The sequence below is a fragment of the Haliotis rufescens genome, unplaced genomic scaffold (genome assembly GCF_023055435.1).
Source record: "Haliotis rufescens isolate VD_foot unplaced genomic scaffold, xgHalRufe1.0.p SCAF_13, whole genome shotgun sequence".
NCBI classification, from domain to species: Eukaryota; Metazoa; Mollusca; class Gastropoda; order Lepetellida; family Haliotidae; genus Haliotis; species Haliotis rufescens.
Genome location: NW_025963813.1, coordinates 9,306,405 through 9,324,526, shown reverse-complemented (window position 1 = coordinate 9,324,526; position 18,122 = coordinate 9,306,405). Strand labels below are relative to the sequence as shown.

The 18,122-nt window shown below is 42.1% G+C and overlaps 1 protein-coding gene across 7 annotated transcripts in view; it reads right to left on the bottom strand.

Moving 5' to 3' along the window:
* The window catches only part of LOC124115168, a 144,442-nt gene that overhangs the window by 40,296 nt on the left and 86,024 nt on the right, over positions 1–18,122 (bottom strand). For 4 of the 7 annotated variants that reach the window (XM_046476051.2, XM_046476048.2, XM_046476052.2 and 1 more), the window contains exons 6-11: positions 7,277–7,370; positions 6,380–6,602; positions 5,803–5,940; positions 4,444–4,539; positions 3,537–3,566; positions 450–620 (exon numbers count right to left, since the gene is read on the bottom strand). In XM_046476051.2, coding sequence (XP_046332007.2) covers positions 450–620; positions 3,537–3,566; positions 4,444–4,539; positions 5,803–5,940; positions 6,380–6,602; positions 7,277–7,370 — 752 coding nt within the window. The remainder of the gene's footprint in view (positions 1–449; positions 621–3,536; positions 3,567–4,443; positions 4,540–5,802; positions 5,941–6,379; positions 6,603–7,276; positions 7,371–18,122) is intronic. The other 3 variants (XM_046476054.2, XM_046476050.2, XM_046476055.2) reach the window with 3 other exon arrangements.

Here is an 18,122-nt window from a genome sequence, read left to right as displayed (position 1 = left end):
ATGTAATCTCCCTAGGACTTATGTGAAAGCAAACGAAGAAGTAAACAAAGATAAACAAATTTCATGCTGCAGCTAATAATAATAATAATAATAATAATAATAATAATAATAATAGCTAAGCTAAAGAAAGAAGATACATAACAGAAACAAACACATCACTCCACTGCAACAAACAGAACACAACAGCCAACCTACAAGTAAAATCTTCCACGATTGAAAGTCACTCCAATGATGCAACTGTTATGAACAACCACGGAGGTCTATGACAAGTCGTCAGTTTGTTAATTTATTCCACAATTATTCGCCACGTCCACAATGCAACACAAAGTATATCAACTGATAATGCATTAGTGTCTCACTGTCTAACTCAAAACGTCATTCCCATGATGCAGTTAATCTTGGACTATCCCACGATGCATCATTCTCGACACGTAAACGTGCATTCTTACTCGTAGTCCCATGATGATGTGATCTATCGGGAACGCCCAGTTGTAGAACAACGTTTTCCAGTCCCATCGGGCGAGAGTCGTTGTCATGTTTAAATTACTTGCCCCTAGTGAAGCAGATGAGTCTAACGTCTTGGATCGGCCCTCGGAGGTACTGTCGTCCCATAAACTCATCTTCACCACAAAACAAAATATAATCTGATCAATATTTGTTCTTGAAAGTTGTTTGTTTGTTTGTTAGTTAATGCTGCACTCTGCAATATGCCAGCTAAATGACACCGAGCTGTAAATAATCAAGTGTGGACAAGACAAACCAGTGATATTTCGAACAATGTCCCACACTATTGGGGTATGAAGAAACACTAGCAATCAAGTCACAGAGCCTAGCCACACGATCACGTTGCCTCTTACAGCAAGCATTGGTTGCTGGGGACCGTTTCTAACCTGCAATACCAAGAGAGCATAGAGTGTTCCATTGCTGGCAAAAAACTTGTTGAACTTGTCTACAGGTTAGTGTTTTTAAAGGAATATTGTTCATTTACTCTCGTGTATAACACAGCGAGGAAACATAAACCAAGTCTGTCAGTGGAAGCACACGCAGTTTAAATAAACAAATATCTATGTTTCTTAAAATCACACATCTACAAATAATTAGTTTATAGGATAGCACACTATACTACTCCTTACAGTCACAAAAGACCTGATTATCAAAATTAATATCACAACAACTCCACACAGAATATTATTTCATTAACAAACCAAACCCAAACACACCAAAGAGAACAATCTTACAAAGATAATATTTATAACATTAAGTATACTAAAGTTTGTAAGTCAATAATCTATATCATCTTTAAATAATATTTGTAACAAATGACCTTTACATAACTATCAGTGTCAGTGTAATAAATATCAACACATGTATACTTGACAATTTTAAACAAATAATGTTAAAGTTCAGTCAGGTTACGCCATTATACACAAGCATAAAGTAGTCTGCTTCACTTGTCAAGCATGTTATTATTAACATGTTCTTACATACATTTCACAATTGGATCACATGACTCAAGCAGATTAAACGTAAGCAAAATGTTACCTACTTATGAAGGGTGCAATTAATATGTCGCAGTGCATATACAAGAGTTGGTAGGTGTTATTTCCGTGAGTAAGTAGGCTTTTCATTACCGAGTAGCTACTGTACATTTGAGACACAGTTTGTTACATTCAACACTTGTAATTCAAGAAACTATTTGTAATAAAAGTCAACTCCTTTTTTTAATATGGGCTTTCTAATTTGGGCTATTTGCTACTTAAAATGCTGCTGTGTTTTAGATGCTAAACTTTATTTTAGGCTCACATCAATTTCTGGTCGTATGAGTTTCATTTGCACTTTTGCATTGATAGCACAGTTTGCAATCTTATTAATCAGATGATGACAACAAACATGGTTTTAGAAGATTTGTTACTTCAACTCCATAGTTTTGTATTTAACAAGTTAAGTGTTCAGAGTGAATAAGGAGGCGGCCATTATTGACTGAGGGACTTAATTTTTAAGCGACTTTTTGCAATATTCCACAAATAATGGGCCCATATTGTACCTATATGGGGAATAGAACCCAGGTCTTATGTGGTGTCATGAGTGAACACCTTAACAACTTGACTACCTCACTTGGCCTGCACAATGAAAAGTACAACTTAATCCACGTCACTGTCCCCAGTATGGGCTTCACTCCTGCCTGACAAAATAAGGATCTATACCGAAACGCCGCATCACAATAAACAAAGTAGTTGTCATCCATACAATATCTTATCCTTACTGTTACTTGCTAACTTCTAAGTATGCCATTCAAACAGTTAATTCAAGTCTTTACATTCCTTAACAAAAAGATCATAATTTAGAAGAATATGTCTGAAGGTAGGATGTCATCATATTTTGAGAAATCGCTGAATCAACAAATTTCTAATAATGTATCGATATAAATTTATGAATATCAATACTAATTTAATAATTGACAGCCAGAGAAACGTTTCCATCTATTAAGATTACCATGGTAACGAGAAGGCAGAAAATTCAACTTTAAACATTTAATGTATAAGCCTAGTTCATATTTAGCCTGAAATTGATTAACTGCAGGTCTACAGTGGCAATCTTAATCTATACACATTCAGAATAATTAATGTTATTATTAATCAATACATGTATATCGATATATATATATATATATATCGTGAAACTTTCATATAATGTTAATTTTATATTTTTGTTTGTGCAGTGATCAACATAGCTTTTCACCTATTTTTAACATTGATGTCTACACAACAGATGTATATATTTGTCACCTACGTAAGGTTTTTCCTTTTATTTCCAGTTGTCATTTATCATTCAGAATCGTCCATGAACGATCACATTTCTTCTCTGTATCAAGTTACAATTTTCTATCCCAGAATGCAATGCTCAGTACTACGGATGTGACGTCATTTTGTTTTTCTATATTAACAACAAGAGCCTCAATGTCGTTCAGCTTGTTTCCATTGTTCTCTCAGCTGTCATTACGAATCATGGTCATCCAAGGAAAATCTACAACAATCCTTTGCCACCCTGTTGTTATGCGGCACAACTGTTTCTTGCTATCACTGCACAAACCGAATATGGGAAGGTGTGCTAACATATGCATCCCTAGGCTAATTGCTATATTTAATCAAATTTATTTTGTAAGAAATTCTATGACCAAATTTGAGACATATCCTTACACACAAAACGTCATTCACATCTCTGATATAAGTTTGTTCCTAAAAGCTAAATTATTTTGATATACCTTTCACTCTGAAGCAGCCATTGCCTCAAGCTTTCTCAACAACAAAGAGTCCATCAAAGGCTGCTCAATAAAAACCTTTAGTTATGTTATGATTTCTAGTCTGATCGCTTGAAGGATCGAGCCTTTGAACATGAAAGGGGCACCTGCGATGTACATTGGACATCAATCATAATCAGTTTCATCTGTCATACAGGGCCAAGTACTGTAGCTCTTGTTTTATTAACATTGCATTGCAGGTTATTTTGTTAGGACAAGAAGCCATCTTGTTTATTACCTTCCTGTTGCGATGACACTTGTTATTTTTCTGTTGAAAATATTTTAGTTGAGAAACACAAAAAATAGTTTGTTTTGTCCATTCTTTAACACCACTCAGCAATATTCCAGCTATATGATGGCGGTCTGTAAATACGTCAATCCAGACAATCCAGTGATTGACATCATGAGCATCGATCCACTCATCTGAGGTGTGAAGACATGCATTAACCAAGTCAATAGTGATTGAGTGAGTATGGTTTTACGCCGCTTTTAGCAATATTCCAGCAATATCACGGCAGGGGACACCAGAAATGGGCCTCACACATTGTACCCATGTCGGGAATCGAACTCGGGTCTTCGGTGTGACGAGCGAACGCTTTAACCACTAGGCTACCCGACCGCCCTAACCAAGTCACTAAGCCCGACCATTTAGTCGCCTTTTAAGACCTGCATAGGTTGCTAGGGACTTCTTATCCGGAAGTAGATCTGTTTCCAGATCTTGGTGCATCAGACAGATGTCAGCAGGCACAAGACAGAAACATATTGCCATATTCAGCAAAGTGTTCAAGTCAACAATTATAACTCCAATGGTTTCTGTACTTCAATAATGCACCATTTAACTTATACAAAATATGGCTATGGCTGATTTGAAGTTAATCTGACAAAAAGATCTTGAAATAAAAGCTTTAACAAAAATACAAACGAAAAGTGTTTAAATCTTTGTATTTTTGCAAAATGAAGGGAAACCTGTCCGTCAAAAAGGAAAATAAATTTATCTCAAAGATATTCCTGAAAATCTGGCAACCTATTTCCACAAGGTACATATGTATATCTTGTTGTCGGACCTAAATAGCCAGGAGTTTGTAGAAGTAATGAGATGGCTTCCTGGTGATGAAGCTGATGATACTGATGAGGTGGACGCTTACCTTGCTGCCATGTTCGCTCTGCTGGGTGAAGGTCGTTCGCGCCAAGTGATGGTAGGGGGTAGGGGGAGGTAACCCTTTAGCCATATTGTTGATGTGCTGTGAAGAAACATGACAACGTACAAGTGCCAGATTTTTTTCGTTTTTTTGTGTGATTTTTTATGATTCATTTTATGGATGGTAAAAGCAGTTTTATACAATCCAGTGAATGTTATTGCGTCCAACGATCCTTACTGCAGGGTACGATGACAGGGATAGGGGTGTACGATGACAGGGATAGGGGTGTACGATGACAGGGATAGGGGTGTACGATGACAGGGATAGGGGTGTACGACGACAGGGATAGGGGTGTACGACGACAGGGATAGGGGTGTACGACGACAGGGGTAGGGGTGTACGATGACAGGGATGACAGGGATAGGGGTGTACGATGACAGGGATAGGGGTGTACGACGACAGGGATAGGGGTGTACGATGACAGGGATAGGGGTGTACGATGACAGGGATAGGGGTGTACGATGACAGGTATAGGGGTGTACAATGACAGGGATAGGGGTGTACGATGACAGGGATAGGGGTGTACGATGACAGGGATAGGGGTGTACGATGACAGGGATAGGGGTGTATGATGACAGGGATAGGGGTGTACGATGACAGGGATAGGGGTGGGTGGAGTGAGTGAGGGAGGGGTAACAAGGAGTTTACAACTGTACAGTTGCAACCAGGCATGAAAAAACAGGGCTCTTTTTGTAACAATATTACAAATTAGAAGTTTTACACCTGAAGAACCAAACTGCTTTTTTCTAATATGTCCCTTTCACAAATCACTTCAATTGGGCCGCAATAAATTTGTATATACTTTTGTTGATTCACATCAAGCTTGAATGTTTGGTTGTTCTGAAAATGGTGTAATTCAGAGAGGCAGGAACACACATGGCAATTTTCTTGTCTGAAGGTTCTTAGGCACACAATGATGAAAATGTAATAATTTTTATGACCTTGTAAAAATTAAACAGATCACTTCATTGTCCTAACTGTTTGTTTGTTTGTTGTTTAATGCCACACTCAGCAATATTCCAGCTATATGACGGCGGTCTGTAAATAATCGAGTATGGACCAGACAATTAAGTGACTTACATGAGCATCGATCCACGCAATTGGGATACGTTAACATGCATTAACCAAGGCAGTGAGCCTGACCACCCGATCCCGTTAGTCGGCTCTTACGACAAGCATAGTCCCCTTTTACGACAAGCACGGGTTGCTGAAGACCTATTCTACCCCGGATCTTCACAGGTATGCCTGAATGAGGTGTATTTAACGTAATGTTCAAGTGAGTGCTGTAAATGTGGCTCCACCTACATCAGCCCACTGTTGCGCCCACTCCTTGAAGTCGACGGCAAAGATGTGGCTGTCACAGTTGGGATGGGTCAACTTGATCTCGTACCCCTTTCGGTTCTCCTTCTCATGCAGCGCAGCCTCATACCCCGTCAGGTGCACCTACAACACAAAGCACTCTACATCACTGACAGGTCAGCCTTGTACCCCGTCAGGTGAGTCATCTAAGGAGACTTTCACAATCTTGAAGTTAAAGATCTCAACTAAAGACTGCTGAAATATTCTGGAGAGTTTCACAATCTTGAAATTAAAGATCTCAACTAAAGGCTGCCTAAATACTCTGAAGAGTTTCACAATCTTGAAATTAAAGATCTCTACTAAAGACTGCCTAAACACACTGGAGAGTTTCACAATCTTGATGTTAAAGACCTCAACTAAAGACTGCCTAAATACTCTGTAGAGTTTCACAATCTTGATGTTAACGATCTCAACTAAAGACTGCCTAAACACCCTGGAGAGTTTCACAATCTTGATGTTAAAGACCTCAACTAAAGACTGCCTAAATACTCTGTAGAGTTTCGGCCAATGCTGATGAACGTACCACAAGTTGTGGCTTGGTCTCCTTGTCGGGCTTGTAGCAGGCCAGGTTGCCGTTGCTGAGGGCAACCAGCTTGCGGGTCCAGGACAACTTGCCCTTGTACTGGAGGTCGCCTGACAGCGCCATGTCCTCCAGCTTCTTGAAGGGCACATTGATCTCCCAGCTGGACGATGACCTTGACTTGCTCAGCTTCTTCTTCAGCTTGTTCGACTTCTTCTTGGGACGTCTGGAGGAAGAAGATGTTCGTGAGACAGGTATGATGGAACCTTACTGCACTTATATCATCATGTATCAGTTTAATGTTGTTTTACGAGAGCCCTAAGGGATACAAACATTCCATGTTTACCACTTTGGTTAAAACCAGGAGCAAGGACAGTGCTGTCAAAGGGAGGATCCGGGAGTTAAATGAATGATCATTAGATCCTGGCATACGTAAGGGACATATCTCTGGACAAGTAATTGCAGTGACTCAGATGACAAGGCCATATGTGTCGTAGTTTAACCTGAATACACCATTCAGACACATTATACTGACTCTGAGCTGACCAGTCTTTGTTTTAACCCCTTAAAGCCAAGCGCCAGGCAGGGTAATTACAAGTAACATTTTAAGGTTTTTTGGTATAACGCACTCAGGGATCAAACTCATGGATCCACTCTCTGGGCAGATGTTCTTTGCACCGAACCATGGAGGCGGTCTCGTCCGAGCGGATGTTCTATGCACCAGACCACGAAGGCAGTCCAGTTTGGGTAGACGTTCTATCCACCAGACCACGGAGGCAGTCCAGTTGGGGCAAACTTTCTATCCACCTGACAACGGAGGTGGTCCAGTCCAGGCAGACGTTCTATCCACCAGACCACAGAGGCGGTCCAGTCGTATCTGAAGACATGGAAGCTACTTACTTTGGTAGCTTGATGTTGAGTTTGTTGAGAAGCTCCACGTCGTGGTATTGGTTGTCCTCATCGTACGACTCGTAGCTGGTGCTGTCTCCGCCGTCTGGAACAACAGAGAGCGAGACATATAGACAAGCAACAACACACACAGCAAGATAAACACGTACAGCATCATCAATACATGACATTAACAATAACATCACACTGTTGACATCATTAGTCATAAGAGAGTGTCAGTGGGTGTTGTTTCAGCAGCAGCAATTTTCCAGCCATATGACAGCAATATTCCAGCCATACTACAGCAATATTCCAGCCGTACGACAGCAATATCCTAGCCATACGACAGAAATATTCCAACCGTACGACAGCAATATTCCAGCCATATCGCAACAATATTCCAGCCATATTGCAGCAATATTCCAGCCATACGACAGAAATATTCCAACCGTACGACAGCAATATTCCAGCCATATCAAAGCAATATTCCAGCCATATCGCAGCAATATTCCAGCCATATCGCAACAATATTCCAGCCATATCGCAACAATATTCCAGCCATACTACAGCAATATTCCAACCGTACGACAGCAATATTCTAGCCATATCGCAACAATATTCCAGCCATATTGCAGCAATATTCCAGCCATATCGCAACAATATTCCAGCCATATTGCAGCAATATTCCAGCCATACGACAGAAATATTCCAGCCATATGACAGCAATATTCCATACATATACAGCAATATTCCATTAATATTCCAACCGTACGACAGCAATATTCCAGCCATATGACAGCGATATTCCATACATATACAGCAATATTCCATTAATATTCCAACCGTACGACAGCAATATTCCAGCCATATCAAAGCAATATTCCAGCCATATCGCAGCAATATTCCAGCCATATCGCAACAATATTCCAGCCATATCGCAACAATATTCCAGCCATACTACAGCAATATTCCAACCATATGACAGCGATATTCCATACATATCGCAGCAATATTCCAGCCATACTACAGCAATATTCCAGCCGTACGACAGCAATATTCCAGCTGTACGACAGCAATATTCCAGCTATATCGCAGCAATATTCAGCCATATTGCAGCAATATTCCAGCCATATTGCAACAATATTCCAGCCATGCGACATCAATATTCGGCTGTTTCGCAGCAATATTCCAGCCATACAACAGCAATATTCTAGCCTTATCGCAGCAATATTCAGCCATATGACAGCAATATTCCAGCCATATCGCAGCAGCCCATTTGATATGTAGTTTAGGTTCAGGCAAACCAGTAATTGATAGCATGAGCAATATATGGCCTGGGCATGATGACACACAAACAGCCAGGTTCGCAAGCAGGTGGGAAGGAGACTTCTCTAACCTACAATCCCTACAGTGTTACATCAAAGTACACCAGGGCATGACACCAACACAAAGTGGCCATTTGTCTTTGTCCTTTGAAAGAAACACAAACCAACACGACACTCCAAAATGAATGGCTACTGCTTCTTGTCTCCTAGTCTCTATGGGTCAGCGAGAGACCTATAAATTGTGAATGTCCCAGAAGGGACAACCCTCTTTCATCAACGGAGACATCTTCACATACGAGGGTGAATCATACCCTCTTTACACTGATAACTAATCTGTTTGTAAAAGCACTGAAAGAAACAAACGGCAGTATTCATGAAGGAAAGTGTTGGAAGTGAAAACAAGGTGCTCTCTGAATTCGTTCAGGTTATTTTTTGTAACACTTTTGAAATTGTTGTTCAGGTTGCTTTGAGTTTGTGAAAGTCACAATGAGGATCAGATAAAAACATCATAATGAAAATATTTGTTAGTTTGTCATGAAGTTTGTCATGCCACATTACTTTCAAAGTTTCGGTTGAGCAAGTGACCTAATATGTCACTGTGTCAAATGGTAAGAATTGTTCCAGCCTGTCTATGCTCAGGCACCTAAATGATCAAAGGCACCATATTTGTATTTCAGAGTTGTGTCCCCTGATCCCAAAAGTGGGTTTGAATCCCACAATCCTCACAATCACTGGTTAGTCAGCACCATACACATGCTCATGAGTTTCTCCAAAGCGGTAAACATTTAAGGTCAGAACCACCTTGGGCTTCCCTCCATTTTAAGCTTAAAAAGTATTCAAAGTGTAAATTTATTGACATGTTAAATAATCAACAACCAACTGTCCATTCCTTAAAATTATGGAGTGTTTAAACAATAGATGTGTTTTAAGCCAAGGCTACAAGGGACCTATGTGAACCTGGAATCCCAACGGCACTTCACCCTGTTCTGCCCTGGGCTGGATATTATAATTACTCTATGTATAAAACTCAGACATATTTTCTGTGTAACAAGGGTTTTCATGAGGTGCAAAACTGGCATACATCATGAACAAGCAGACCAAACTTCCTCTTTTGAATGTTTTCAAATCAAATTTCGTGGGACTGCCAATTAGCCGAGCCTAGCTCCCCTTTAAAGCAGATGACTGAATGTGCCTCACTGAAGATCAGCTCTGACGCAAAGACACATGACATCTGGCCACATTGTAGCAGTACTTCCCACACAAGACAATGGCCTGTTATCTAAAAGGACATAACTCCCAGGGAATACGACCCTGGCGAGGTAAATCACATCGTCTCATGCAGTCCTTCCACTTGAGATAAAGCATCATAACTGCTGTCTGGACAGTAACTGTGTGAGCATGGTGAGAGGGGAACATTTAATCACACAAGATTCATCAGGGTTAAAGTCCTCGCTGCAGTCAGCAATACACTTGGTAGATCATGGAAGCGGTACATGGGTCTGGATGAGGCTAACTGGTGGTCGATATCATGAGCATCAATCTGGGGTTGCATGCCAATCAGGCAGGTCATACCTTGTGATCACTGGATTTTTGCTTTTACGGACTCATTGTGACAGGTAAGAGGTATGGGAACTTTTCTGCCTCGGAATCCTAATCCATTAGCATGCAATAAATAAACAATCAGTTGAAAAATATTACAATGCACCAGTTTATAACATTTGTTTGTTTGTTTGTTGTTTAACGCTCCACAAAGCGATATTCCAGCTGTATGGCACAGGTTTGTAAATAATCAAGTCTGGACCAGGCATTCCGGTGATTGACATCATGAGCATTGATCTATGTTATTGGGATACAATGACTAGCATCAACCAAGTCTGTGATCCTCTGGACCAGGCAATCCAGTGATTGACATCATGAGCACTGATCTATGTAATTGGGATACAATGACTAGCATCAACCAAGTCTGCGATCCTCTGGACCAGGCAATCTAGTGATTGACATCATGAGCATTGATCTACGTAACTGGGATACAATGACTAGCATCAACAATGACTGCGATCCTCTCCGTTATACCTCTTACAATAAAAGGTGTTGCTGAAGACCAATTCTCATCCAGTCACAAAGTATAAAAGCAGTTTCATAACAACAAGCATGACTCATACACCATATTTAAGTGAGTAAGTCGTCCATCAGATTCCAGCAAGACCAGTCTACATAGCTGTGTCAGTTTCCATATGTGTGCTGCAGAGTAAACAGGCATGTGTCGACACCAATCAACAAGAGACTTTTAATGGAATCCAAAGCACATGTTATCCCACCCTCGTATCACACGTCTGACATTATCAGGTTTCATACACCTTCTATGATGCAATCGTGGTCCGATGGAGCTGACTCTCTCTGTGTGCCAACTCCAATATGGTCGGAGTCCAAATGGTACACAATTCACCATCGTGCTTCTGTAATGCTAGGGCATAGATCATATGGGGAACAGATGAGTTCAGACTTCAGTCTCTTAGGAGTCGAGGCCAAAATAGACCCTAAGTATCTCTGCCAATGTTGTAAGAGCTGAGAAAACCAAAATACAAGAAAAAAGAAATTAGCCTAGGGGTTTAGAAAAAGCATAATTGTTTGCACTACAGCGGCAGAAACTAACAGTTTTAGTCCAATGAGAACATATAGCAAAACCCTGAATAATGGCAAATTTCTACTCGTCCTTATAATACCGTAACTATTGGGCAGTTTGGCAAGGAGTACAGGACGAGTGCCAATTTCTAAATCTGCTCTACATGTTGGATATCCTGAAAAAATATTTGTTGTGTACACACACAAAATATGTTGGGCTCCTTTGTGCAGTCAGACACTTTTTTAGATGATCCACACTTGATTTGGTATGAACTGCTGCTGGAATTCTACAGTGTGTAACATAAAACAACATTCACTCACTCATCCATGATGGAATACTATTATTTATTGTACATATATAATGAATTTGTTTGATTTAATTCAAGTCATAATATTTTACACTACAGGTAAGGTGTACAAGTGAAAACTCTTTTCATATAAAAAACAATGTCACAGCACTGTAGCTCACCTGGTTGTGACATCAAAAGTTGACTTTCAATCAGGTGAGCTACAAAACTTCAACTGCATAAAACAACATCATATTTCTTTGGATGTTTCAAAACTTGGCCGTGGTGTGGAATCAAACTGACGTAAGCATGTGTATTCAGTTACGGTACATCTGCAATTAACCTTACAAATGTGTCTGAAGAAGACAAAATAAATTTAATGAGCATACCCCTGACAAAGGATCACCCAAAAACATTTTATCAGGAAACCGTGACAACCATGTAATTGCCGAATCGTGTTGTCCTCGGAACAAATATCTTTTGTGTCGCCCAAGGATTAACCTACGGTATTTTCTTCAACATTATCCAGATTGAAAAATTGCAGCATTTCACACAAAGGCTGCTGGGTGATTAAAGAGGGAGAAGATAAACAGACACTATCGACCATACTTCTGCCAGGTGCTTAAATGCCAACAAACATCTCGTGATGTTTCAGCCTTAGCATGGGCTGTCTCAGGACGTTGGAGTCATCTGCTTGACACATCAGGCAGCATGGGTGTGTAATAAGCAACTGAGTCTGCAGGCTGAACCAACTCTCCCTGATCATAACAGTTGTGCTGTCTGTTTGTCAGAGCAAGTCTGTCCCCACTGGACTGTGTGTTTGTCAGAGCAAGTCTGTCCCCACTGGACTGCCTGTTTGTCAGAGCAAGTCTGTCCCCACTGGACTGTCTGTTTGTCAGAGCAAGTCTGTCCCCACTGAACTGTCTGTTTGTCAGAGCAAGTCTGTCCCCACTGAACTGTCTGTTTGTCAGAGCAAGTCTGTCCCCACTGAACTGTCTGTTTGTCAGAGCAAGTCTGTCCCCGCTGGACTGCCTGTTTGTCAGAGCAAGTCTGTCCCCACTGAACTGTCTGTTTGTCAGCGCAAGTCTGTCCCCACTGGACTGTCTGTTTGTCAGAGCAAGTCTGTCCCCGCTGGACTGTCTGTTTGTCAGAGCAAGTCTGTCCCCACTGAACTGCCTGTTTGTCAGAGCAAGTCTGTCCCCACTGGACTGTCTGTTTGTCAGAGCAAGTCTGTCCTGGCTGGACTGTCTGTTTGTCAGAGCAAGTCTGTCCCCACTGAACTGTCTGTTTGTCAGAGCAAGTCTGTCCCCGCTGGACTGTTTGTTTGTCGGAGCAAGTCTGTCCCCACTGAACTGTCTGTTTGTCAGAGCAAGTCTGTCCCGGCTGGACTGCCTGTTTGTCAGAGCAAGTCTGTCCCGGCTGGACTGCCTGTTTGTCAGAGCAAGTCTGTCCCCGCTGGACTGACTGTTTGTCAGAGCAAGTCTGTCCCATCTGGACTATCTGTTTATTAGAGCAAGTCTGTCCCCACTGAACTGTCTGTTTGTCAGAGCAAGTCTGTCCCCGCTGGACTGTCTGTTTGTCAGAGCAAGTCTGTCCCCACTGGACTGTCTGTTTGTCAGAGCAAGTCTGTCCCCACTGGACTGTCTGTTTGTCAGAGCAAGTCTGTCCCCACTGAACTGTCTGTTTGTCAGAGCAAGTCTGTCCCCACTGAACTGTCTTTTTGTCAGAGCAAGTCTGTCCCCGCTGGACTGACTGTTTGTCAGAGCAAGTCTGTCCCCACTGAACTGCCTGTTTGTCAGAGCAAGTCTGTCCCCGCTGGACTGCCTGTTTGTCAGAGCAAGTCTGTCCCGGCTGGACTGTCTGTTTGACAGAGCAAGTCTGTCCCGGCTGGACTGACTGTTTGTCAGAGCAAGTCTGTCCCCACTGAACTGTCTGTTTGTCAGAGCAAGTCTGTCCCCACTGAACTGTCTGTTTGTCAGAGCAAGTCTGTCCCCGCTGGACTGTCTGTTTGTCAGAGCAAGTCTGTCCCCACTGAACTGTCTGTTTGTCAGAGCAAGTCTGTCCCCACTGAACTGTCTGTTTGTCAGAGCAAGTCTGTCCCCACTGGACTGTCTGTTTGTCAGAGCAAGTCTGTCCCCGCTGGACTGCCTGTTTGTCAGAGCAAGTCTGTCCCCACTGAACTGTCTGTTTGTCAGAGCAAGTCTGTCCCCGCTGGACTGCCTGTTTGTCAGAGCAAGTCTGTCCCCACTGAACTGTCTGTTTGTCAGAGCAAGTCTGTCCCCACTGAGCTGCCTGTTTGTCAGAGCAAGTCTGTCCCCACTGATCTGCCTGTTTGTCAGAGCAAGTCCGTCCTGGCTGGACTGCCTGTTTGTCAGAGCAAGTCCGTCCCCACTGGAGTGAGTGAGTGAGTGAGTGAGTGAGTGAGTGAGTGAGTGAGTGAGTATGGTTTTACGCCACATTTAGCAATATTCCAGCAATATCATGGCAGGGGACACCAGAAATGGGCTCCACACATTGTACCCATGTGGAGAATAAAACCCGGGTCTTCAAGGTGACGAGTGAACTCTTGAATGGTGACGACAGTGCAGCTCTCATGAACAGTGGAGAGATAGACCTGCTCTGACAAAAAGACAACACTACTCTATCCACTATTCATGAGAGACCAACTGTCACAGCAAAACAGTCTGTCTGTGTCTGTCATTAAAGTTCACCTAATACAACACGCTTCAAGCTCAGAACAGCAGACATTTGATCACAGCCATACAAGCCTATGACAGGTCGTTATGTCATGTAAATCATCCAGTTTCTTGCTTCAGAGCACACCATGTGGAAACGTACAAATAACTTCAAGAATCACCTCATATATGAGCAAGACTCTGTAATATTACAACAATAGACTCTCAAACGAAGGAGAGATCACACATCTAATGTACACTATTCTGCATGATTGTAAACCCATAATGCTACAATGAATACAAGATGTCTTATTTCATGCTTGAGAGGATTAAGGTTTGTCTCCCTTGTCACCTGTCACTGAAACTATATCTCGCGCAACAATGAACATAAAAATAACAATGATATACAAAGCTTCCTACTTCAGATGTCGAGGACAGGACTAGAGCAACATGATCGGACCTGAAACTGCATAAAACTAAATCTCACTGTCGAGGTAAGGTAAGGTTAAACAGGGTTTAACGCAGCGTTCAAGACTATTGCATTTATATAGCAACGTGCGTGCATGCATGTGTGTGGCTGCTTGTACTAGTCCAAATTTATAGTGCTAGGCCACTGAGATTTAAGATGATTTACCATGAATACCCAACTCAGACACAGTAAACTGACTCCGAGCTGACCAGTCCTTGTATTAGCCCTTTAGTGCCTAGTGCCAGGCAGGGTAACAACAAGTCCCGTCTTCTAACATCTTTTGGTATGACGTGGCCGGGAATCGAACCCCGGACCTTCCGCTCTCCAGGCAGATGCTCGACCACTAGACCACAGAGGCGGTCGTGCAAGACTAGGACTGGGATGAGAGATGACAGATGTTCTCCTGGTTTTAAAGGCATCCTTCATACGCCAGAGAACAATTTCTCTATTCTTTTATGAAGATTTTCCTGAAGAAATGTGATTCACATGATATGACTCTGTAATATTACAGAAACCTAATTGAGCTTAAATGTTTGCTTCAACAATCCCTTGAAATTAATCAATTACAGAATTGACTGATATAATATACATAAACAGAACTTTGACAATATGATTTATGGACTTGTGCCTTTAAACACTGTGAGAGAAACTCGTGAGAATTTATTGAAGCTGAAGGGTTAGGTTACAACCAGGACCTTCTTCATTTTTTATCTGCTACCTTCCCGACAACTCATCCAATAAAAGACACCCCCTACACAGATCTCGATGTCTTCCCATTCACAGCTGATATGAAACTGAACATAACACTGCCAGTTTAATCCATCAGGCGTTTACTTTGACAAGGATCAGAGGTGGCAGGTTTCAGTGAATAATTAAAGTCATAGTTTCACCTCAACAATACATAGTTGTTCCGCCCCATTTATCATGTTGTCATCACTGTGTGCCAAAAATCTTGTACCCAGTGTGATGTCATTTGTTTGAATTTTGTCACTTTCATATATACCTTTGAACTTTACCATGGTATTGACATATTTCATATGACATGTGTCAGAATTATTCCAAATCTTTCTGGATGACAGTGAATGAAAAATGTCCTATTCTATAGTGGGAATCCCACTCGGGTAGCACCACCTCCGTAGTCACATGGATACGTCTGCCTAGAGAGCGGAAGGTCGGTGGTACAATCCCCTGGCCATTAAAATATGGCACTTGTTGTTACCCTGCTTCACGATCGTCATTGAGGGGACAAAACAAGGACTGGCTGGCTGATAGTCAAGGTACAATCCCCTGGCCATTAAAATATGGCACTTGTTGTTACCCTGCTTCACGATCGTCATTGAGGGGACAAAACAAGGACTGGCTGGCTGAGAGTCAAGGTACAATCCCCTGGCCATTAAAATATGGCACTTGTTGTCACCCTGCTTCACGATCGTCATTGAGGGGACAAAACACGGACTGGCTGGCTGAGAGTCAAGACTAAAGTGTCTGAGTTGGGTATACATGTTAAACGATTGATCATAAGAGATGGAGAACAATTCCTATAAAACACCTTTCGACTGATACTGTGGGAATCACACCTCCGGCCAGTCCCTGAGTAACTCAAGCTACTTCCTGTACTTGTGAAACAGGCCTTGGCGGCCATCTTGAAAGTGTGTCAAATGGCAGACAGTGTATCATGATGGCCCCTTGTGGGTGAACCCTATGGGATTCTGGGATTGAGTTGATCCCCAGCAGTGGATGCTGGTCAGAAGAGCTTACTTTGTGGATCGGGTGATCAGGGACTTGGTTGATTGCACGTTATTGTACCTGGACATGGACATTGCTAATAATGATACGTCATCGTACCCCGACATGGACATTGCTCATAATGGTACGTCATCGTAACATGGACATTGCTCATAATGATACGTCATCGTACCCCGACATGGACATTGCTCATAATGGTACGTCATCGTACCCCGACATGGACATTGCTCATAATGGTACGTCATCGTAACATGGACATTGCTCATAATGATACGTCATCGTAACATGGACATTGCTCATAATGGTACGTCATCGTAACATGGACATTGCTCATAATGATACGTCATCGTAACATGGACATTGCTCATAATGATACGTCATCGTACCCCGACATGGACATTGCTCATAATGATACGTCATCGTAACATGGACATTGCTCATAATGATACGTCATCGTAACATGGACATTGCTCATAATGGTACGTCATCGTAACATGGACATTGCTCATAATGATACGTCATCGTACCCCGACATGGACATTGCTCATAATGGTACGTCATCGTACCCAGACATGGACATTGCTCATAATGGTACGTCATCGTAACATGGACATTGCTCATAATGGTACGTCATCGTACCCCGACATTGACATTGCTCATAATGGTACGTCATCGTACCCCGACATTGACATTGCTCATAATGATACGTCATCGTACCCCGACATTGACATTGCTCATAATGATACGTCATCGTACCCCGACATGGACATTGCTCATAATGATACGTCATCGTACCCCGACATTGACATTGCTCATAATGATACGTCATCGTACCCCGACATGGACATTGCTCATAATGATACATCATCGTACCCCGACATTGACATTGCTCATAATGATACGTCATCATACCCCGACATTGACATTGCTCATAATGGTACGTCATCGTAACATGGACATTGCTCATAATGATACATCATCGTACCCCGACATGGACATTGCTCATAATGATACGTCATCGTACCCCGACATGGACATTGCTCATAATGATACGTCATCGTACCCCGACATGGACATTGCTAATAATGATACGTCATCGTACCCAGACATGGACATTGCTCATAATGATACGTCATCGTACCCCGACATGGACATTGCTAATAATGATACGTCATCGTACCCCGACATGGACATTACTCATAATGATACGTCATCGTACCCCGACATGGACATTGCTAATAATGATACGTCATCGTACCCCGACATGGACATTGCTAATAATGATACGTCATCGTACCCCGACATGGACATTGCTAATAATGATACGTCATCGTACCCCGACATGGACATTGCTAATAATGATACGTCATCGTACCCCGACATGGACATTGCTCATAATGATACGTCATCGTACCCCGACATGGACATTGCTAATAATGATACGTCATCGTACCCCGACATGGACATTGCTAATAATGATACGTCATCGTACCCCGACATGGACATTGCTAATAATGATACGTCATCGTACCCCGACATGGACATTGCTCATAATGATACGTCATCGTACCCCGACATGGACATTGCTAATAATGATACGTCATCGTACCCCGACATGGACATTGCTAATAATGATACGTCATCGTACCCCGACATGGACATTGCTAATAATGATACGTCATCGTACCCCGACATGGACATTGCTCATAATGATACGTCATCGTACCCCGACAT